The 24,569-nt window shown below is 47.8% G+C and overlaps 1 protein-coding gene across 1 annotated transcript in view; it reads left to right on the forward strand.

Annotated features, from left to right (window-relative positions):
* Positions 1–7,041: 7,041 nt before the first annotated feature.
* LOC115644491 (scavenger receptor cysteine-rich type 1 protein M130-like) overlaps positions 7,042–24,569 on the forward strand; it is a 39,176-nt gene continuing 21,648 nt past the window's right edge. The window contains 2 exon segments of the mRNA XM_030548899.1: positions 7,042–7,157; positions 15,316–15,630. Coding sequence (XP_030404759.1) covers positions 7,070–7,157; positions 15,316–15,630 — 403 coding nt within the window. The 5' untranslated portion in view covers positions 7,042–7,069.

Raw genomic sequence — 24,569 nt, forward strand, 5'->3', positions numbered from 1 at the left:
ACCTACACCTCAGCTCCTAACACTGCCGCTGGGCTGAAGGAACGATGAGGAGGATGGCATGGGGAGCAGTGGGACGTGGCTACTTCCTGTGCAAAGTTGGGGGGTCCATTCCAGCTTACTTGCCCCTCTGGGGGCTGGTGCATGTGCACTGATTCGGAGGTGGTTCCTCTCTGCTTGCGCAGGCTTTTGAGTGTGTGTGCTGGGGTTACACTGGGTCTGGAGGACTCTGTGGGCTGTGGGTGATTTGGGGGAGGGAGTTCCATGGGTAATGCCACAGGAAGGGGTACAGACGGGCTGTTTTTGTCCTACTCGGGCTGCCCACCTGAGGCATTTCCCAGGCAAGTGGTGCTCGTGGGCTGGGAGCATTAAGGTATCCCAGCAGATGTGGGCTCCAGGGACAAAGGCATCCATGAAGTTGCTGTTTCTGTTTGGAGGGAGCTTCGCACTTGGGGGCCAGGGGTCTCTGAAGGAGGGTGAGCATGACAGAAAAAGTTTGAAAATCTCTGGGTAAGTGAATGTCTAGGATCCAGTTTCCAAGGACCTGGTTAGGGGACGGACTTGAGAAAGAGCCTGGAGAGGGAGCAGCACTGGGATTGGATCCACAGTGTGGTAAGGATCAGATCTGCTCACCATCTTTATTATTAGCATGGGGGAAAGTGTAGTGTAACAAGGAGGGATTTCTGTGTTGTGACCAATACAATTATTGCTATGGAGGATATTGAAGGCAGTCAGATGGGATTAGCTTCGCCTGAGGGTGGAAGCCACAAAATTTCCCTGGCAACCATTTCCTCCCCCAACCACTGCTTGTTCTTCTTCATCTGTATGTTAGCATCATGCTGTTATCTCCGCATCTTAATTCAGCATCCTGGTAATGTTTGCCCTAATTTTCCCCCAATCAAGGCAGGTGATGCCTGAAAATATTTCATCCAGAAGACATTCTAGATGGTCAGTCAGTTTCCAGGCCATATTGAGTCAGACCAAAGGTCCATCTAGCCCAGTATCCTGTCTTCTGACAGTGGCCAATGCCAGGTGCCCCACAGGGAATGAACAGAACAGGTAATCATCAAGTGCTCCATCCCCTGTTGCCCATTCCCAACTTCTGGGAAACAGAGGCTAGGGACACTATCCCTCCACATCTTGGCTAATAGTCATTATCCTCCATGAATTTATCTAGTTCTATTTTGAACCCTGTTATATACTTGGCCTCCACAACAACCTCTGGCAAAGAGTTCCACGGGTGTAAATAAATTTTTCCTTTTGTTTGTTTTAAACCTGCTGTCTATTAATTTCATTTGGTGGCCCCTAGTTCTTGTGTTAAGAGAAAGTGTAAATAACACTTTCTTATTCACTTTCTTCACACCAGTCATGATTTTACAGACCTCAATCATATCCCCCCTTCAGGGCCAGCTCCAGGCACCAGCGAAGGAAGCAGGTGCCTGGGGCACCCTATAGAAAGGGGTAGCACTCTGTCCGTTCTTGGGGCTGCATGTCCTGGTCTGCAGGGCAATTTGGCTGCGGGTCCTTCACTTCCGTTCTTCCTCTTTGGTGGCATTTCAGTTGGCTTTTTTTTTCCTTCGCTGCTTGAGGTGGCAAAAAAAAATGGAGCCAGCCCTGCCCTCCTTAGTCATCTCTTTTCCAAGGTGAAAGGTCTCAGTCTGATTAATCTTCCCTCATACAGAAGCCATTCCATACACCTAATAATGTTTGTTTCCCTTTTCTGAATCTTTTCCAATTTCAATTCATCTTTTTTGAGATGGGGCGACCACATCTTCATGCAGTGTTCAAGATGATTTATATAGAAGCAATATGATATTTTCTGTCTTATTAGCTATCCCTTTATTAATGATTCCCAACCTTCTGTTTGCTTTTTTTGACTGCCGCTTCACATTGAGTGGATGTTTTCAGAGAACTATCCAAGATAACGCAAAGATTTCTTTCTTGAGTGGTATCAGCTAATTTATACACCATTATTTTACATGTATGGTTGGGATTATGTTTTCCAATGTGCATTATTTTTCACTTATCAAAGTTGAATTTCATCTGCCATTGTGTTGCGCAATCAGCCAGTTTTGAGTGATCCTTGTGTAGCTCTTTGCTGTCTACCTGGAATTAACTATCTTGAGTAGTTTTGTATCATCTGCAAATTTTGTCACCTCACTGTTTACCCCCTTTTCCAGATCATTTTTGAATATGTTGAATAGGACTGGTCCCAGGAGAGAGCCCTGGGGAAAATCACTATTTACCTCTCTACATTCTGAAAGCTGACCATTTATTCCTACCCTCTGTCTCCTATCTTTTAAACAGTTACCAGTCCATGAGAGAACCTTCACTCTTATCCCATGACAGCTTACTTTGCTTAAGAGCCTTTGGTGAGGGACCTTTTCGAAGGCTTTTGAGAATCTGAGTACACCATATCCACTGGATTCCCCTTGTACACATGCTTGTTGACTCCCCTCAAGTAATTCTAGTAGATTGGTGAGGCATGATTTCCCTGTACAAAAACCATGTTGACTCTTCCCCAATAAAGTATGTTCATCTATGTGTCTGATAATTTTGTTATTTACTATAGTTTCAACCAGTTTGCCTGGTATTGAAGTCAGATTTACGGGCCTGTAATTAGCAGGATTACCTCTGGGACCCTTTTAAAAATCGGTGTCACATTAGCTATCCTCCAGTCATTAGGTACAGAAGCTGATTTAAATGATAGGTTACAAACTAGAGTTAGTAGTTCTGCAATTTCACATTTGAGTTCCTTCAGAACTCTTGGGTGAGTACCATTGGGTCCTGGTGATGCATTACTGTTTAGTTTATCAGTTTGTTCTAAAACCTCCTCTAATGACACCTCAATCTGGGACAATTCCTTAGATTTGTCTGAGGTTGGGATGGTCCATGAACAACGGTATGAGCTAGAATACTGGCCTTAAAAAAGGTTCAGAGAAGGGCAATTAAAATGATTTGGGTCCCATATGAGGAGAGATTAAAGAGGCTAGGACTTTTCAGCTTGGAAAAGAGGAGATTAAGGGGGGATATGATAGAGGTATATAAAATCATGAGTGGTCTGGAGAAAGTGAATAAGAAAAAGTTATTTACTTGTTCCAGTAATATAAGAACTAGGGGCCACCAAATGAAATTAATGGGCAGCAGATTTAAAACAATTAAAAGGAAGGTCTTCTTCACACAGCGCACAGTCAACCTGTGGAACTCCTTACCTGAGGAGGATGTGAAGACTAGAACTATAACAGGGTTTAAAAGAGGACTAGATAAATTCATGGAGGTTAAGTCCCTTAATGGTTATTAGCCAGGATGGGTAAGATATGGTGTCCCTAGCCTCTGTTTGTCAGAGGGTGGAGATAGATGGCAGAAAAGTGCTCACTTGATCATTACTTGTTAGGTTCACTCCCTCTGGGGTACCTGGCATTGGCCACTGTCAGTAGACAGGGTACTGGGCTAGATGGACCTTTGGTCTGACTCAGTATGGCCATTCTAATGACTTCAGGCACCCTTCCCCTAACATTCCCTTTTGTGATCTGGGGTGGGGGAAATAAGTTGTCTGCACAACTGGGCTGCTTCTGGCAATTTTTTTTTGTTTTTTGTTTTTTGTTTTTGTTTTAGTTAAAATACATTTTTCTGTTTCAATGAAAAAACAGTAAATCACCATACATGACAATCCTTAATATTACTGTACTCCATTTCCAAATGGCAGCCCCTTGCAGATATCAATGAATGTCTTGGGGCTTGGTTTTTTTTTTAAAACATGTGTCTTTCATGCTTAACGTTTGTGGGTTGTTTTTTAAATAAAATAGGGGCATCACAACCATGATGAGCACCCTACAAATATCTATAGCTTTTAAATGTTTGATTGTCTTTAGAGCACATGCTTGTTCTAAAGTATGGTGGAGGTTTGTGAATGCTTGAAACATTTTAGTTTTGGGTTAGACTCTTCTTTATTTTTGTAAATATATTATTTTAATGACTTTGCGTTGCTAGAAAGAGTGACCCACAGCATTCTACAAACTCCTGGGGTCATATTTAAACTGTCCAATAGAGTTCTACCAACTCCTGGGTTATATTTAAACCGTCTAATAGCATTTGCGAACTTCTGAGTTTTTTTCTCATTTCATATAATCAGAGCTCACCATCCTCACCCACCTCCCTTACTGTGGTTCTACACCTGTCAAATTTAGTTACTGTTCACTAATACGAATAACCCTGATGGCAACAAGGGTGGTAATCTCAGTCACCCTGGCTATTCAGTGGGAGCATGGTAAAAATCATTCAGTTCAACACAGTGGGTCATCTCTATTGTACTCAAAAACATCTGAACCACAAGATTCTAGAACATACATTTCAGCTTTTTGCTGTAAATGGGTCTCTTTAGCACAAAGACACAAGAGCTAGGTTCTCACAAACTATTTTTTTTATTTAAAAGACATACAGCTCCTTGAAAACAAACCAAGATGCTCCATCAGAACTTTTAGTTCGCTTAAGGGCCACAGAGACCTTCTAACAGAAACATAGATAGTCACAAAGCCCTTTTCAATAGATTTTTTTTATAGCTACCAAGTTTTATAGCACGTTTGTCCCCCACCATTCTGTAACTTAATTCTTTTAGATTTCTTACAAATAGTCTTTTTCTTAAGCCGGTTTCTTAACTTTTTGCCCAAACCACATGGTCAATACAAAACTGAAAGCAGGCATCTTCTGGTTTGGTCTTTTTCTTTAAAACACTTTCAGGGTCTTCACTGAATTTCACAGCATTTATTAAGGTCACTCCTTGCACTAATTTTTTTTGAGTTGGGTTTCAGGGTTAGGTTCCGGCGTATCCATCAATGGCTGGGCCAAAAGGCTGCCATCAGCCGCTCCCTCCTCCTCCTTGGAACTGTTACTGATGTAGTGCTTTCTCTGTGGATGGTCGAAGGCCTTCAGGGATAAAACAAAGTTAAAGTTTTCATGGGGATGGTGAAGGGGTCCATGTTTCCTCTCAGCGTTTCCATGATTTCTAAAACATGCATTCTTGGTAAGAGATGGCCTCTTCTGCCCGACACTGAGACTTCTGGTGTGCTGGTGCTTTGCTCTTATTGGCAGAGGGTGGTGGGAAGAGTTCTTAGAGGTGTCACATGATCCTCTTCTGGGCTGTTCATCCTGCCCCAGAACTTGCCCTATTTTGGTCAAGTCTGTTCTCGGATAGGTCCTCTGTGGCTGAAACCCATCCCGATTGGTAGAGGGCAGTGGGAGGAGTTCTTAGAGTGGTCACATGAAGCACTTCTGGATGGGTCACCTGCCCCAGACTGCCCCCGATTGGTCAAATCTCCTCTCAGGGGTGGTTCCCAGTGGCTGAAACCCCTCCTGATCGGTAGAGGGTGGTAGAAGGAGTTGTTAGAGGCATCACATGACCCACTTCCAGATAGGACTCACTTCTTTGGTCAAATCACTTCTTGGGGCAGTCCCATGGAGGGCAAAACCGATCCTGATTGGTAGAGGGCAGTGGGAGGAGTTCTTAGAGTGGGGTCACATAACACACCTTGCTTCTGATCATGTGTCTGGCTTGACTCCGGAAGTAATACCTCCAGGAATGGGATTCCAGTGATGGATGGCCAGGGCGTAGCTAACATTTGATTGATGGTAGGGCCCTTAATTACTACTTGGTGCAATTTCCTGTTTTGCTATTGCTGTTTCTTTAAATAGTGGGAGGGCAGGGTGAGGGGGAATGGCAGAATTGGGGTGAGGAGTTTGATAAAAATAAGAGGGAAGGAAGGGGAAGAGGCACAGCCACACATCCTCCCCCTGCCAAGCTAGTCACTCACTGTCAAGCGTTTCTCCAGAATCACCACAGAGCAGAACCTCAAAGAGCGATTCAAAGGAGGATCAGATGATGGTTGCACAGATTTTCTCAGGGAGTTTTCACCATACATAAGGGCAGCATTGTAGAAAATTGAGAGGTAAAGAGTTCAAGACGTTTCCCTTAATCCAACTACATGTACCAGTTCTTTTTAGGAAGAGCCTGAGATAGGTGTGGTGCCAGCCAGGCATTATTCTGTGCTATAAGCCCCTAGCCTTGTGCCTGTTCCTTTTATTGTGTCTGTCCCAGGAATCAAGTAAACTTGTTTTCAAAGAATCTTCCCCTACTGACAGCACTGATGGGCATGGTGTGTGGAGGACATTCTGCTACAGCAAGAGAAGGTCATGGCCTACTCAGGAAGCCCTAAACACTGTCTCTACTACTAAGAATCATGGTCTAGGCAGGAAATCCAAAGGCGGAGTGAAAGTAACATTAAGCACGTACTGGTAGTGGGGCCCAGCTCCAGGGGCCTTGGGCAGAAGGGGCAGGGCTGGGAGTCAGCCTCCCACAGCCAGCCGATCTACACTGTCTGGCCTGTACCTCCCTGGGCTTCGCCAGTGATTGAAATTTTAAATCGCGAACCCCGGGGCAACTGTCCTTTTTGCCCTCCCATCCCCTGGTCGGCCCTGCTCCAAGGTCGATTAGTAAAAGAACTGTCAATATTTCAGATGCTGCTGAGTAGTTCTTCTTCTATAAAGCTGATCTGAGTGACACAACTTGGTTCTAGCGAGTTGTCCTTGTCTACAATTGGACATGTCCTATACTGGGAATTGGTCTTTTAATGATCACTTTTGGCACAAGGGATTTCTTTCCTACTTTGTAAAATAGCCAGCCTCTAAAGTCTCCCAATTCATGTTTAATATGATATAGAATCTATCGGGGTTAGAAACAGCATGGATAGAGTTTGTACAGAACTTTTCCTTCCAGCTCCGGAGATTGGGGGTTACCCGATGATCTGAAGCTGTGGTAAACCTGATGTCAGGAGGGGGTTCATCACTCATATATGGTGATCTTTGTTGCTTTCAAGTTTTATTGGCTGTTTTAGCGGCATAAAGTCACAGATAAAACCACTGATAAAAACTAAAAAGGCAGATGGGTTTGCTATTGGTTCCTTCCTGCAGCTGATGCCAGCCTCTGAATCTATATATTTCCCTTCCACTTCTTTGTTATCACTTGTCAGACACAGAGGAGCCATTGCAGGTGCTTAGGTGCAGCCAGTGCAGTGAGAGGATGGGACAGCAAGTCAGGTTGGCAATGAAGGGACAGCTCTCCACTCCAGTGCTGTGGCTTCTTCTCCTCACAATTCAGGGCATAGCAGGTAAGTCTCCTCTGTGTTTCACCAGGGGAGCTGGGTTAACTGGAACTAGGGTGGTAACTTTTACAGTCAGCTTTTTACCATTGGTGCCTGGGTAGGAGGTTGTGACTTTTCCTTTCAGGATTGGGCCTTGCCACTGTTATCGAGGCTTTTGTTACCTTGAGGTTGGACTATTCAAATGACCCTAATGTGGGGCTGCACCTTAGAACCATTCAGAGAATGAAGCTGGTGCAAATGGCAGCGACTCACTGATCAGCGTATCTTGCTGGGAGCATGTTAGAGCTGTGCTGCAGGGTCTGCACTGGCTGCTCATCTCTGCCACAGCTGTGGATAGCAGTGGAGGCTGAGCTGGTTCCCCCTTTTTCTAAAGGAGAGAGGTGGCTGGCAGGGTGTTCTCTGTGCAGCCTCCAGGACTCTGAAACTTGTCCCCTTTGGCCCAAAATAGCCCAAATTAGATGATCATCAGGGCACACTGCAAAATAAACTTGTTTGGGGGTGAGAAGGAAGGACTCGGACCATGTGTCACATAATGAGAAATGGGTGGGAAGGAGTTTCTGTAGGTGTTTGGCTGGCTGAGGTCCTGTTGAAATGGTCACTTCATGCTGCAGGGATTTGAGTGTGTTATCACTGTCGTCCGGGTGCCAACAGTCTTGACTGGGCATTGCTTTAGTATTTTAAATCCTAATAAATAAGTCAGTATTTTGGCATCCAACAGAAATGTTTGTTTGGTCCTGAATCCAACAGCTCCAAGGGCCAAGTCTTGACTCCTTATTCCCCCATTCACTCACTGAAGCCAGTTAAAGTTTTGCAATTTTGATGTGAGCAGGATTTATTCAAATAAACCCAGAGCTGATTCCTCCCAGAGAAGGGGTGTGTGCATGTGTTGGGGTACAGTGTGCCCACGGGGTTACTGGAAGTTCTGCTAGCAGGAATATTTATTCTGCTGGAGCCCTGCCTCCCTCCCCTAGGGTTTCTGCTGGAGCAGAGAAGCTTTGAATCCTAGCTGGAGCCTAGAGAAGTCCGAACAGCACGAGCTGCATGGCAGATGTTCTGTATCAGTGCCTCCCACAGCTGCACTAGTTTCATACCCTCAAGTCTGCCCCTGCCCAATGTCAGGGCTGCTCTCATTCCTCCAGCACAGAGGCAGCTGCAGGATCTTTCCCATACTGTGTCCCAGCTCCAGGCAGACTTAACAGCAATGGGGGCAGGGGAAGACCATGGGGTGTTAGTGCATTTTAGGGAGTGAATCTGGCTCAAAGACTCCACAGCTGATTAGCAATAGGATGAAAATTGACTATGTGACCCAAATATGATTCAAATAATACAGTGATTGGAACCTGTTGGGCTGGTGTTAGCAGCATCATAATGATCCATGTGACTGTTGGGGCAGTGAACTGCTCCACAGTAGCTGGTTCATGGGAACCTGATGCGCTGTTGCACCAACCTGAGAAACTGACTCTGAAGTTGATAATCAGAAATGTCAGTCTAAATTATTTTCTTAGAGAAAAACCTGCCCTAGTTTATATTTCACAGACAGCTCAGTAATTGTGCAGTGCTTAGAGGGCTGGTACCCAGAAAATCCCGAGCAAACCAAACCGTCTAGCAGGTTATTTGGAGTTTATATTTCAGATTCCCAAGAAGCTTGAATATAATGGGCTGGGATTAGAGCCCATAACAGCCGGGATCTGATTTGGATATGGATAGAGACCTCTTTAATGGTTTTAAGGAAGTAAACACTAATGGGAACTGTGTGATCATGGGAGACTTTAACTTCCCAGATATAGACTGGAAGACAAGTGCTAGCAAGAATAGTAGGGCTCAGATTTTTCTGGATGTGATAACTGATGGATTCCTTCACCAAGTAGTTGAAGAACTGACAAGAGGGGATGCCATTTTAGATTTGGTTTTGGTGAGCAGTGAGGACCTCATAGAAGAAATGGTTGTAGGGGACAACCTTGGTTCGAGTGATCATGAGCTAATTCAGTTCAAAGTAGATGGAAGGATAAACAAAAATAGATCTGGGACTAGGGTTTTTGATTTCAAAAGGGCTAACTTTAAAGAATTAAGGAAATTAGTTAGGGAAGTGGATTGGACTGAAGAACTTGTGGATCTAAATGCGGAAGAGGCCTGGAATTACTTTAAGTTGCAGCTGCAGAAACTATCGGAAGCCTGCATCCCAAGAAAGGGGAAAAAAAACATAGGCAGGAGTTGTAGACCAAGCTGGATGAGCAAGCATCTCAGAGAGGTGATTAAGAAAAAGCAGAAAGCCTACAAGGAGTGGAAGAAGGGTGGGATTAGCAAGGAAAGCTATCTTAGTGAGGTCAGAACATGTAGGGATAAAGTGAGAAAGGCTAAAAGCCAAGTAGAGTTGAACCTTGCAAAGGGAATTAAAACCAATAGTAAAAGGTTCTATAGCCATATAAAAAAGAAGAAAACAAAGAAAGAAGAAGTGGGACAGCTACACACTGAGGATGGAAAGGAGGTTAAGGATAACCTAGGCATGGCCCAATATCTAAATAAGTACTTTGCCTCAGTCTTTAATAAGGCTAATGGGGAGCTTAGGGGTAGTGGAAGGATGACAAACGGGAATGAGGATATGGAGGTGGATATTACCATATCTGAGGTAGAAGCCATACTTGAACAGCTTAATGGGACAAAATCGGAGGGCTCGGACAATCTTCATCCGAGAATATTAAAGGAACTGGCGCATGAAATTGCAAGCCCGTTAGCAAGAATTTTTAATGAATCGGTAAACTCACGGGTTGTACCGCACAACTGGAGAATTGCTAACGTAGATCCTATCTTTAAGAAAAGGAGAAAGAATGATCCGAGTAACTATAGGCCTGTTAGTTTGACATCTGTAGTATGTAAGGTCTTGGAAAAATTTTTGAAGGAGAAAGTAATTAAGGACATTGACGTCAATGGTAATTGAGACAAAGTACAACATGGTTTTACTAAAGGTAGATCGTGCCAAACCAACCTGATCTCCTTCTTTGAGAAGGTGACAGACTATTTAGACAAAGGAAATGCGGTAGACCTAATTTACCTCGATTTCAGTAAGGCATTTGACACGGTTCCACATGCAGAATTATTAGTCAAACTGGAAAAGATGGGGATCAATATGAGAATTGAAAGGTGGATAAGGAACTGGTTAAAGGGGAGACTACAACGGGTCATACTGAAGGGTGAACTGTCAGGCTAGAAGGAGGTTACTAGTGGAGTTCCTCAAGGATCGGTTCTGGGACCAATCTTATTTAACCTTTTTTTTACTGACCTTGGCACAAAAAGCGGGAATGTGCTAATAAAGTTCGGGGATGACACAAAGCTGGGGGGTATTGCTAAGACAGAGAAGGACCGGGATATCATACAGGAAGATCTGGATGACTTTGTAAACTGGAGTAATAGTAATAGGATGAAATTTAATAGTGAAAAGTGCAAGGTCATGCACTTAGGGATTAATAATAATAACTTTAGAAATAGATTGGGGACGCATCAGTTGGAAGCAACAGAGGAGGAGAAGGACCTTGGGGTATTGGTAGATCACAGGATGACTATGAGCCGCCAATGTGATATGGCCGTGAAAAAAGCTAATGCGGTTTTAGGATGCATCAGGAGAGGTATTTTCAGCAAAGATAAGGAGGTGTTAGTACCTTTATATAAGGTGCTGGTGAGACCCCCCCTGGAATACTGTGTGCAGTTCTGGTCTTCCATGTTTAAGAAGGATGAATTCAAACTGGAACAGGTTCAGAGATGGGCTACTAGGATGATCCGAGGAATGGAAAACCTGTCATATGAAAGGAGACTCAAAGAGCTTGGCTTGTTTAGTCTAGCCAAAAGAAGGCTGAGGGGGGATACGCTTGCTCTTTATAAATATAACAGAGGGATTAATATTAAGGAGGGAGAGGAATTATTTAAGCTTAGTACCAATGTAGATACAAGAACGAATGGGTATAAACTGGACACTAGGAAGTTTAGATTTGAAATTAGACGAAGGTTTCTAACCATTAGAGGAGTGAAGTTCTGGAACAGCCTTCCAAGGGGAGTAGTGGGGGCAAAAGACATATCTGGCTTTAAGATTAAGCTTGATAAATTTATGGAAGGGATGGTATGATGGGAGAGCCTAATTTTGGCAATTGATCTTTGATTATCGCCAGATAAGTATGCCCAGTGGTTGGTGATGAGATGTTGGATGGGATGGGATCTGAGTTACTGCAGAGAATTCTTTTCTGAGTGCTGGCTGGTGAGTCTTGCCCACATGCTCAGGGTTTAGCTGATCGCCATATTTGGGGTCGGGAGGGAATTTTCCTCCAGGGCAGATTGGCAGAGTCCCTGGAGGTTTTTCGCCTTCCCCAGCAGCGTGGGGCATGGGTCACTTGCTGGTGGATTCTCTGCAGCTTGAGGTCTTCAAACCACAATTTGAAGACTTCAATAACTCAGGCATAGGTTAGGGGTTTGTTATAGAAGTGAATGGGTAGGGTTCTGTGGCCTGCTTTGTGCAGGGGGTCAGACTAGATGATCACATTGGTCCCTTCTGACCCTAGAATCTATGAATCTATGAATCTATGAAACACAGCTGTGCATGACTGAAAAGCAGGGAATTCTGTGGTGACTCCTGGTGATCAGACTGACATTGCAGGGGAGGAACAATTATTACTGCGTGAGGGATAAATTACTGCATGATTGTGATATGGTGTCATATAGTGATGCCAAGCACATGTTCAGCTCAGTGTATTTTTGTTCGATTTATGAGCAAATGTGCATCAACCCCTAGAAATTTCTTATTTTTTATGGGAAATTTGACTGCTTCACATGATGCAGACACAGTGACATGGGAGAGCATAATATACTCTCCAGTTATTTGTGGGATAGTGTCATATAGTGATGCCAAGCACATACTCAGCTCAATGTATTTTTGTTGGATTGATGAGGAAATGTGCATCATCCCTTTGATAGTTTTTTATTTTCTACTGAAAATTTGAGTTTGCTTCACATGACACAGACACAGTGACATGGAGGAGTTTACAATATAGGGGATACCACCAAGCAGCTACTTTTCCATTTCCCTCAGTGCCCTAATTCTCCTCCCTGAGCCCTGAGTAGAGGCCAGGTCAGTCTTTGCCAGAAGATCTTGTTTCACAGTTACTGACCTCTTTACATTGTGCAGAAAACAAATTTGTAAGATGATGTGGGGCCCAGGCAAACAAATGAGAAAATATCAGGGGTGGGTCAAAGCTGCAGGTTTCACTCCCAGACCCAGATCTGAACTTCTCCAATGTTCAGAGTGCTGGGTGGGGTCATTATTCCAAGTTGGGCCACAGATGTGGAGTCAGTAGATGTTAGGTATGGTATGTAAATGTGATTGATAGCTGAAAGGTGCTGATGGCTGCCATCAGGGAGTCTTCCATACTAAGACAATCACAGACCTCATGAAAGCCAATGGCAGTGTGAAGCACTCTCTTTTAGGCTCAAAAGATGGAACAATCAAGATCCTTTATGCAGTTAAAACAGCTGCAGACAGTGGGGGCTACTGAAAAAGGCACTGGGCACATGTGCAGGGCAAAGCTAAGCCAGGGGTTCCCACTGTTGCCAATGCAGGGGCCAGGATACCGGCATCAGACTGTGTCTGTTGAAGGGAGAAGCCAGTAGAAGGAGTTGTGACTGAGATCTTGGAAGTAGAAAAGAAACAAAGCCTGTTGGAGCTCATTGGATGGGCAGGCTGGGGATTTCTGAGCAAGGAAATTGCTGGCTGTTCTTAGTTTCTACTGCGTGCAGGGAAACAGAACTGTGTGTGCACTTAGCTAGAGCAGTGTTACAGCCATGGGTCCTGCCACGAGTGACCATCACTGAGTTAACCCCACTGAAAAAAAGCCTCTTTTTTCTTAGTGCAGACCAGACCTCATTGGTTGGCTGTGGGACTGCATTGAAGTGAGTTGTACCTGAATAAACACCCCTGTGGATTGAAGCAAAGTGAGCAGTTTGTATTTGCTTGGCATTAAAGAAGCAGGATGGTCTGAGCATGTACTAGTGTGAACTGCGCTGTTTTCTGAGCTTCATGGATGCTCGATAAACACGGTGTCCCCTGCTCAGCCATCCACTGCTGCAGCCAGCCCGTTCCAGGGGTCACAGTGGAGCTCTGCATGTAGCTGTAACTCATGGGCACTGTAATGATGCCAGTACTTGCTCCCAGGTCTCAGGGTCAATCCTGTGTCTTCACATCCTGTCATGTAGACCAATTCTCCCAGCCAGTGTCCCAGGACTGTGTGACAGGCAGGGGGTGGAACTCAGATCTCGCTACTGCGAAAAAAGCCAGTGGCAGGGAGTGGGGGCAGAGTCTGCTGCTCATCTGGGGAAGGAGCAACCTGTACATACAGGGCAGAGAGGCCAGGTAGAAAGGGCTGAAGAGCCCAGGGGAGGCAGATGGGAAGAGAGAAATGTGGAAGAGGGAAATGTGTGGGGCTGGTGGGGAGAGGAAGCTCCAGTAGAGAGCACAAGGATGTAATGCCAAGCGCCACAGAACAAAAATTACAAGGTTATAAAAAAATCCAGTTATGTTACTCGGTCTGTCTTTGGACTTTAGATCTCCCGTCCTCATTCCTCTGCTATAGTGGGGGTGAGAATTGCAGGCTGAAAAGTCACCATTTAATGCTCCCAAACTGCATGACTTCCCCTGGCTGCTCAGCTGGAGACTGCACTTACCCTCCCCTCACCCCTGAGACAGGAACTGCCGTCCATAGCCCAGCACTGCCTTCGCTCTCCCCTCCTGGGTCAGTTCCTCTGACAGACGAAGGGGTGGCTGGGAAATAGTTTGCCAGTCACTGAGCTAATCAATGCAGCATGGTTCCCACTCACACACAGAACTTCTGTTACTGTTCAGGGGTGAGTTACAGATACTGGATACCTTTACACTGACATCAACCATTCACATCAGCTATAATGTCACCGTAACACGACGGGTTTGGTTTAGCCATTTGCAAATACCAGCACTTCCCTGGCTTCTCCCACCCCACCCTGCAACTTCTCTGTCTCAGACTGAAGCACACCCCACAATCTAGAGGCCTCTCCTCTTCCCTTGCCTCCCTCAAGCCTCCTGTTCCAGACCCCTCCTCCCCACTCCACCATCCCTCCTGCCCCCTACTTCAGTCATTATTCCTCACCCCACTACTCCCTCATGCCCCTCTGCTCCAGACCCCCACCTCCCTGCCCCTCCATTCCCCTCACTCTCCCTCCTTCCTGCCTTCTTCTTGAGACCCCTCACTCCGCTCCTCAATTCTCCCTCTTCCCCAACTCTAGACTCCCTCCTCTCTCTGTCTTCTAACACAACTTTCCAGCCCCCTCCCTTCACCTGGTCCCCTGCTCCAGACCCCCATCTGTCTGCCCCTTCACACTCCTTGTCTACCTCCTTCCTGCCTCCTTCTCCAGCCCCCTCAGCCCCCTCGACAGATCTTGCTCCTCCCCCACTCCAGACCCCTTCCTCCTGACCCAACTTTTCAGACCCCTCCCTTACCCTGGTCCCCTGCTCCAGACCCTCCACCCTCCACTTTACACTCCTTCTTTTTACCCACACAGCACCTGCACCCCATTCCCTAAAAACTCCTGAATCTGCCTTCTGCCCCACAGTGCCCTTCTCCCCTCACTCTCCCCATCCTCCTTGCACAGGGTCTCTGCTTCCCGTCACAGTATCTAGGTCCTGTCCAGTCCCTGGAGCCATTCAGTGGAAGCCACGTGGGCTTCAGTCTCATTGAAAACAGTGAGAAGTGGCAGCCAGCTTTATTCAGGGCGGCCTCACTCCCACATGTGGACATACTGTAGGGAGATGGCGGCATCTCGCTGGCTCCAGCCCCAGTAACAGTGACAGGAGATGACGCCTTTTGGAATAAGGGAAACTCTCTGAGTTGGTGTCTTTCATCGTGTTCCCACAAGGTGAGTAAAAACACCCCAAATTGCCAGAGTGGGAATAAAATGGCGAGAGCTGCAGCACTGACAGCCCCGATTGTGAGGCCCTGAGATATGAGAAGTTGGCAACATGAGGCAGCTCTGGGCATGTCCCTTTCTCCTGGCTCTGGGCATGGATCCCCTGCTGCTGGGCGCAGACTCTGTTGTGATAATGCTGGAAAGGGGGGTCCCTGCTCTCTCTGACCTTGTTCTGTGTCTCTCTTTGAAGGTTCTGATGAGCTAAGGCTGGCAGATGGAGGCAGCCCCTGTGCCGGGAGAGTGGAGGTTAAAAACCAGGATCAATGGGGGACGGTGTGTGATTACAACTGGGACATGGAAGATGCTGAGGTGGTTTGTAAGCAGCTGGGGTGTGGATCTGCTGTCAGTGCCCCAGATCGGGCTCATTTTGGAGAAGGATCTGGACCAACTTGGCTGTATCTAGTTGATTGTGGTGGTGACGAGTCAGCTCTCTGGGACTGCAGTCATATAGGATGGGGTATAAGACAGTGCCGTCATTCTCTTGATACTGGAGTGATCTGCTCAGGTAAGAACTCAGCCTGCCTGCCCCCGTAGGAAACTCCCATGAGGGAGAAGGGACTGAACCCATGTGTGACATTCCTGGTGACTCAGAGCTGGATTGTGCCCTGCAATGGGGCCAGGGTGGAACTGACAAGTCTCTTCCTGAGCTCCCCTGGGCAGACTGGGGATGAGCAGGCTGTGCTTTCCCCTGGGCCACTAGCAGGGGGCAGCTGGGGCAGCTGTTGTGGGTTCAGGGTGGGGTGGCCCCACTAGCAGGTCTGTGCTGGTAAGTGCCTGTGTGCAGCAGCCCAGTGTCTTCCCAGGGCAATGGCAGTACCTGTGACCCTGCCTGTGGCTGCTGGAGTTGGAGCCAGCGCTGGGCGAGTGCTGTGGAGCGTTCCCCAGAGTTCCCTGAGGCAGCAGGGGAGGAGCCCTGCTACCTTAAAGTTTCTACTGAATTCTCTGACGGTATGGCTTGCATGTTTCAATCAATTTGTGCTGTTGCCAGGCTCGGGTGACTAACTCTGCATTTTCATATTTTCCAATTTGTCTTAATTTTTTAAAGGAACTTTAGTTGTATATTTCCAGGCTTTCCAAAGGGTGATTTAAAAAAAACAAAAAAGAATCAATGGCGTTCCTTTAAGGCCTTTTCTGCAGAGCCATAATTTCAGCTTAATGAAGATTTTTCTCTGGGACTCTAAAGGTTGGGGAAGCAGCCTGATTTATTCTTCTCTTGGGAGCCCAGATCTGGTTCCTCTTTCCTCCAGCATTTGTTGTAGGCAATGCTGGTAGCGCTGCCTATAACTAAGGTTGCCTGATATATCCCATTCTAAGATCCTGTTTTCAGTTGCTTTTAATACGTAACAATAACGATAATGTGCTCAGTGCAGGTGTTGGATACAGGCTATTAAATCAGATCTGGGACCACACAAAGAATGTGGAGGATAAAAAGAAATATTGAATAGCTACTTATTCACTGAATGTGGCAGCAGTGGTGTGTAAAGAATTGTATGTGATCATGTAACTAAAGAATGTATCATAATGCATATGCACAAGGGAGCCAAATTAAGGCTGCATGAGCATTTCCTAACTTTTGAACACTTGAGTTTGCCACCTTAATGTTCTTTTAACACAGATTTGTTGGATGCGACATAGAGTCCAGATTTACTCGTGTTTCTTCTACTCTTTGTTTCAGAATCTTGTTCCTAATAGAGAGCTCCTCTTCTCACTTCTTCTTCCCAGTTAATTCTAAATATACAATCAGTTCAGAAAGTGCTCCCTGATGTTTCCCCTCCTCTGCCCCCCTCAGCTGCCAATCATTCTCCGAACAAGAGAAACATTTGTAGAGACAAGATCCCAGGAGGACCCATAAATTTAAAAAAAAAAACCCAATCCTTAGTCTCAATAATATCTTTATTTTTTCTACATTGTCTGTGTTAATTTCCAATAGCTTTGAACACCGTGCAGAAATCTGGGAACAAGTTAGGTAGTATATTAGTGGGAATGAGACATGAGTAGCACTGGGGTAACACAAATGGCACCCTGGGGAACCTGTTATTTATGATTCTGTGATATAAACCTTGGCAGATTAAAACTCAGTGATACAGCCAGCAGCAGGTTAAAGGGAGAAATGATTTTTCATTCTACTTTTTTCCATATAGTTTCTATCAAACACAATTTCACAGATGAGCTAATGGCTCAGGAGAGTGGTAAATACATTTTCCAACCCAGCCCATGTCAGCAGTGATTGATGTTTGGTAGCCCCCATGCAATAAGTTGATGATCTTAGTCTACCATTACCACTGGACATTTCTTGGCACTTATGCTGGCAATATTTAGGAGCGGCCAAAGGCTGAATGGGCAAGAGAGATTGAAGTCCCCTCTCTTTACACACTGGTTGGGCAGTGTTCACTCCAACTCTGTGCCATCTCAGCCTTGGCTGTGTCAACACAAAGGGGCCACAGCCCCACCCCTTCCCTCAGAAATATGCCTGGTACAGTGGGGGTGTACCTATTGGGTTTCTGGGGTACAGTGGGGGTGTAATGGGGAAGTAACCCTGCTCGTGCCCTGAAGGGCTTAAAACAGCCCTGGGAGAGGGCTGTGGTAGGGGAAATCCTGGGCTGATTGGGGAAGTAGCCACAGCTGGGCCATGCCTCAATCAGGCTGCAGCTGGCCCTTATAAGAGAGCAGTGGCCCAGGGAGCAGTCAGTCTCTCTCTGCTTTCAGAGAGAGAGAGGGAGGGGGATGGGGAAGGGAGAGGGAGAGGGAGAGGGAGAGGGCAGGCAGGCAGGCAGGCAGGCGGGTGGGCAGGCGGGCGGCTGGCTGGTTGGCTGGCAGGCTGGCTGGCTGGCCGGCCGGCCGGCCCTGGCTGCTGGGAAGCTCAGGGTGCCTAGAGTAAGGCAGGGCTGGGGAAAGGCCAGAGGGGCTGGGGAGCTCCAGGCTGGCAACTCACCAGGTTGCATGGCCTAGTTCAAGGCCCCACAGAGGTACTTAGTTGCACAGAAAGGAAGCAGGTGCAACCCTCCCTTGCCTGTGATGAGTGGCTTATACTTCAGTCTGCCCCAGGGAGCGGGGCTAGCTGGTGACTGGCAGTAGCCTATGAGTGAGACAAGGTGGGGATAGAGGGTAGGGGTTCCCTGGGGAGGGGAGACCCTGAGACTGAGGGGTGTACTGCCAGGAGGCAGCATCTCAGGTAATGGAGCACTGGAGTCCTGGGAGGGACACAGGGGCCAAGCAGCAGTGGGACACTGGCCTGCAGAGAGTGCTCCAAGGCTGGAAAACGAGCTAATTCCCAGGACACCAGCAGGAGCCACAGCAGGGGTGAGTCTCACACCAGTACAGGGAGCCTCCTAAACAGGAGTAACCCCCAGTACATTTGGTGCATTTGTAACACTGGTCGTTAGTGGGCAGGATTGAACAGGGGACCTCTAAAGCTTAGTGCTATGGGTCTCTACTATATGACCTAAAAAATTACCAGCCTATTAATCAAACTGTAGCAAACTCATCGATATCTAGGTGCTACTAGAGGGAGACAGAGCACCACACCCAGCAGGCATGGGTTACACATTGGCTCCCCTCTCAGTCCCTGTGCCAGGTTCAGCACTGGTGCAAGGAGCTACCGGGCCAAGGGTCTCTTTCTTGGCTTGATTCTGGGTTTCCCACATAAAGTGAATCCTGCAGCTGCAGTTTCTCAGCTGATCGTAGTGTAACTGACTGAGTTGCACCATCCTTATTTCCACTGTTTCTGTACCAGAAATGCACAATTGCGGAGAGGAGCTCATTCGCATAATGAGAGGAGCCAAAAACAGGAGCCTAGCAGCCACGCCCCCAATCCCTGCTGGGCGTGTGTGTGTTTGTGTAATTTCTGCCATGGTTTCCCAGCCCTGCTCGGTCACATGGTGCTGCCCAGCCCCCTCCCTGCGTGGCAGCTGCTGGAACCTGTGAGCTGCAGGCTTTTCCCCAGGGGGAGAGGCAGGAGGAATAGATGGGAACTGCAGGGTGGGGGCTGCTGCTTTCCAGGAAGGGAGAGTGAGGGTAACAGGGGGTGGGGCCTGACTGCAGGATGGGGCATGACTAGAGGTGTTCCAAGGGTGGCTGAAAGTTTAAATTGTGCCCCCCGCACTATCAGCAGGTATAGGTAGTCTCTGCCTGGGATTGTAAACCTTGAACTTCTGGGCTATTCCCTGCTGCTTGGGGGATTTGGAGAGTATCCATGGGGTGCAAAGGAACTCGACTGGCTGCCTGGGAACTAGGCACAAGCAGTTTCCAAGGCAAATCCCAAATAAGTGCAAAGTAGAAACTTATCCTCTGAGAAACCCTCACTCCAGCCATCCAACTCCAGTTACCTGGTTTTGATGATGTAACTCATCTTGGTACCAAAGTGACCAATGAGCCATATAAATTGTGTCCCTTCATGTTTACTATTGAAAATTATTTACCTCAGAAAGAAAGAATTGTTGCCTTGAAGTTACAGAGTCATTTACGCAAAAGGAAAAGATTCCTCAGCACTTCAAGTTTCCTGCATGAATGCTCAGTGTGTGTCCTTCATTTTGAGTCCTTATCACATATTGGCACCAAATTTGGGCCTTGTCAGGCATCACATCTACAGGATCTGTGCTATGCCCCAGCTTTGAAACAGTCCCTTGAAGTAATGCCTTCAGTGTGCCAGACCCCAATCAGTGACTCTCTTCCTTAAGGTAGGTCACGTGGCCTCAATGCCTCCAAGACAGAGTCTCTGTGCTCCAGCACTCCTGTTTCGCACCATGAGCTCTGCCCAGAGAGTCCAACTGAGACAGACCCCTGCTCAGAGACTTCTACACTCATCACGGACCAGTGCACCTCAGCAAGTATCTGCAGTGACTCCAGGCATCCTTTTCAGACCACAGCAGGGTTTATTAGTCAACTGGAACACAGTATCAGGAAGTCCTATGGTTAAGGTTACCATACATTTGGTTTTCCTGGACATAAACTCTTTTTTTGTTTGCTGACCTCTGTCCGAACGGATTTTCCAAATAAGAGAAAATGTCCAGGATTTTTCCAGATGTTGCAGCTCAGAAAGAGCCATCTCCACGCCCTGATTGGGCCCTCCCCAGGACATCCGCATCTGCCGTGTCCTGCTAGCCCCATCCCAGCCTGGCCCACCAAGTAAGTGGAGCTACCAAGCATCTGTTGGTCTGGCCACCTGCCCCACCACAGGGCCTCAGAACTCGGCCAGGAGTGGTGAGAGGGCCAGGCCCCAGCTCCGAGCACAAGGAAGAGAGAGAAGCCCGCAGGGAGACCTTGACTGATGGGTTGGTTTTGCTTACCAGATATGCATCAGCTGGCAGGAAATGTGACACTGACCTCCACCTTGAGAGTGAGGCTGCAGGTACCCCCTCCGGCATCCCCCAAATACTCCCTCCCAGGACACACCCACCCCTCCAGGACCCCCCAAATATCCCCTCCAGCACCCCCAACTGTAACCCCTCTCCATATTGGGCCACATCAGCCATGCTGCTGTGGACCCATCTTGGTTTCTTCTTTCTTTCTCTCTCTCTTTGTCTCTCAGTTCCAAATGAGCTCCCATGTCTCTTCAAAGGCCAGCTCTTATCCTAGACTCCTGTCACTGCTTGGTCCATTGTCCTCCTCCTGCTGATTATGGCCAATTATCCATATTGCAGCAAAGCAAACACATCACAATTCCCACCATCTACATGCCAGGCAGCAGTCTTGTACCTACAGGGCACTACCAGGAGGGGAACATGACAATGGACATGCCCCAGGGGAGAACAGCAGAGAGGCCAGCACAGAGCATGGCCTTGTTAAATGCTGTGATTGAGTAGAATCCTGTTCACCAGTTTTGCATGTACAATAGCCACTTACACCAAATTTGCCCAGGCTTGCACTGGAGAATATGCGCAATATAGATTTTGCTGATCACTCTCTTTCTTGCTGAGCCACTGTCCAAATTCTCTTTTGGAGCTTGCCTCTTGTCTCACCGAGCCAGTGGGTCTAGTTGCAGTTACAACGACTTCACTCAGCCAACAATCACCTCAGAGGTGGCAAATGTCTGCAGTGCACTAGTGGTGATGGTAAAGGCCCACTTTACACCAGTGCAGCTGCCTACACACAGCGCTATGGAGACCTGAGCCCTCTGTGTGCACATAGCCCAGCAGTCACTACTAGAGTTAAACATTTCTCACACTGGTTACCTATTAATTGTCATTAGTGCTCTACGAGTCCCACCCAAAACAGGAGGCCGTTGTTCATTCACTGCAATGAAGGCCAGACTCTCCTTACTGCCTGTGCACAGACAGCTCTGCATGTCAGAGACTGTGGAGTTAAGTTAAAATTCACTAACAGAAAGCGTCATTTACGCAGAGTGCATGTTGCCCAGAGGTATCTCATGCCCTTCTAAGACATCGAGTTGGGCCAGCTCAAACTGCTGAAAACCAGGCAATACAGAGTTATAGTAAATGCCAAGGCAGCCATAACTCTGCCCCCTGTAGCTGGAACTAGCCACTAGCACTGGGAATGATCTGCATGTTCTCCAGCTGCAGTCACTGTGTTAGGTGTAGCTGTGCTAAATGGTGGAAGCATGAGTGGGAGCAGTTTGGCAGAGCTGACTGTGATATGAGAATGTCTGGGTCTAAGCCCCACCATGTGATGAAAGGGAAGAGGTGCCTGTGTACCCTGGGCATCCCATATACCTCATTTCAGTGCTGTGTTCTGTAGGCTGTGTCAGTGGCGGAGCACAGAAAACTTCTTGCCATGGGGATCGCAGCAGTGAGGTGGGAGATGAAAGCAGTCAGTGTGTTTAATGATGGTGAAAGGACAGTGTTAGCTGGCATCCTGTGAGTACAGGTAAAGGGATTGTGAGAGGGGGCAAAGGAGTTGTACAATGTAACAAGCGTGGGGTTGTTTCTGACTGGGGAGAAAGTTCAGTGTTTGTAGGGCACTGGCCACAGAGGACCCTCCTCTGTGACTGGGAATTGTTTTCATTTTCTTGTGTGCAGATGCTCCAGTGCCAGGCCTTTACTTTTCCTTGGAATGGTTTCCATTTTACAGTTTGTTTAGTGAATGTGGGTCAGTGTCATGGAGGGTCTCAGCCGAGCTGTGGGACCCATGGCCAGGGTGGAGGCTTATCTGGGAGGATTTGCTGAGCCAGCCAGGAGTTTGCCTGCTCTGCAGCAGGGCCAGCTCTAGACTTCTTTGCCGCCCGAAGCCAAAAAAATGTTGGCTGCCCCCCACCCCAGCCCTGGGCTCTCCCGCTCCACATCAGGGCCCTCCCCCACCTGCACCCCCTGCCGCTCCAGCCCTGGGCTCCATTCCCCAAACGTGATCACCTCGTTCATCACAGCAATACCCATTTACACTTGCAATGGGGATCAAACTATTTCTCCTATTTTTATTACACTTTAGTATAAATCTCACCTCCCCACCCCCGATATTCCATCTTTAGTGCTCCAAATGCACATGGAAGGCACAGGGACAAACCCTCAAACCTTGTACCCATAAAGGGCTGGGGATCTAGCAGGGCTGGCTCTAGCTTTTTTGCCGCCCCAAGTAAAAAAATTTTGGCTGCCCCTCCGTTCCAGCCCTGGGCTCTCCCCTCATACCCCCCTGCTGCCCCAGCCCTAGGTTCTACCCCCGCACTCACACCCCCTGCCGCCCCAGCCTTGGGATCCCGCCTTCCCCCACGTTAATGCCCCCCACACACACATACCTCCTGCTGCCCCAGCCCTGGGCCCTCCCCCCACTCCGCACCCTCCTGCCGCCGCAGCCCTGGGTCACTGGTAACTCGCTCCCCGGGCGGGTCATTCAGCAGGAATTTTGGACATGCACAGAACACAGACAGGATTGGTTCCCATATGGTTACAGAGCTGCAATAAAGTGAAGCAATTTTCAGCTTGTGTGGTTGGAGGATATCTGGATGCATATTATAAGACCGTCCTCCATAAATGAGGAAAAGTGAGGTGCCTTTATTATACTTTTGTTCCACTCTTTGCTTATATGGGAAATTTGCCAACATAATATCACTGTCTTCCTTTTAAACAAATAAAACTTTTTTTTTAAAAAGCAATGGCTGTCAAAAATAGCAATACCAGTCCTAATAACCACTGGGGAGCATTTCTTGCTCAATTTTATCCTACTTTTTCTACAGCAAGTTACAGTGGATCAGTATATTTGATTTGGGAGAAAAGAAGTAACAGCTGCCCAAACTGAGCTTGAACACTCCTGAATTTTGTGGTGTTCAAATCTGGAAGGCAGGTGCTGGGTGCGTGTGTGTAGGGGGGAGGGCTGTGGGCTCTGCAGGGGAGCACAGCAGCATGTATACAGCAGTGTGTCTGGAGCTGCATGGAGCCAGACATGCTGGTCTGAGTGGCACAGTAGGGGGGTTGGGGGGTTGGAGAAGGGGTAGGAGATTCGGGGGGGGGCAGTCAAAGGACAGGGAACAGGGGGGTTGAATGGGGAAGAGGTTTGGGAGGGCAGTCAGGGGACAGACAGTGGTTGGTTAGGCATGGGAGTATCAGGGGTTTGTTAGGGGACAGGTAGGAGGTGGGGTCCTGGGGGGAAGTTGGGGGGTCTCAGAAGGGGGCAGTTGGGGACAAGGAGAAGGGAGGCTCAGATAGTGGTGGGTGGGGTCCCAAGGGGCAGTTAGGGGCAGGGGTCTTGGGAGAGGGCAATCAGGGAACAAGGAGCAGTGGCACCTAGATAGGGGATGGGATCCTGGGGGGCAGTTAGGGGCAGGGGTCCCGGGAAGGGGCGATCAGGGGACAGAAAGCAGGGGGGAGTTGGATGGGTTACGGTTTCTGTGGGGAGCAGTCAGAGGGAGTGGATGGTGGCAGGCTGGAGCTTCCCTCCCTCTGGAGTGTCCTGTTTTTTGAATGTTAAAATTCACAGCACTCACAGCAGGCTGCCTCATGAGGTGCCCCTCCTTCCTTTCCAGTTGGTAGAGGCCAAGGGAATGCTGGGAAATGTAGTTCTTTCCCTGCTCCAGGGCTAGCTCTATAGGCAGGGAGCTAATCAAGAAACTACAGCTCCCAGAGCCCCCTGTTGGTTCTCAGCTCCCATGCTGGATCCCTGCTGCCCCTGCAACTGGGCTGCCCCAAGCAGGTGCTTGCTTTGCAGATACCTAGAGCCTCCTCTGTCTGACAGAGAAGAACTGTGTGAAAGCTCAGAAGCTTGTCTCTTTCACCAACAGGAGTTGGTCCAATAAAAGATGTTACCTCAGCCACCTTGTCTCTCTCAACCCCTTCTCATCCAGATTTCAGTTTTCATTTCTGGTTGGATTAATAGCAAACTTTGCCAAAACTTTGTCCTCCGTCAAGGTTCCAACTCAATCAGTGCACAGGCTAGATGGTGCCCAGGGAGTGAATCAGGGATGCACAGTGAAAGAGGCTTTTGTCTGTAGGCCTCAGCATCATTGGTTGCAGCAGCGGCATTGCCATCATCGGCAATCCCTCCAGTCGAGGATGACCTCTA

Source organism: Gopherus evgoodei, chromosome 1 (assembly GCF_007399415.2).
Source record: "Gopherus evgoodei ecotype Sinaloan lineage chromosome 1, rGopEvg1_v1.p, whole genome shotgun sequence".
Taxonomy (NCBI): domain Eukaryota; kingdom Metazoa; phylum Chordata; order Testudines; family Testudinidae; genus Gopherus; species Gopherus evgoodei.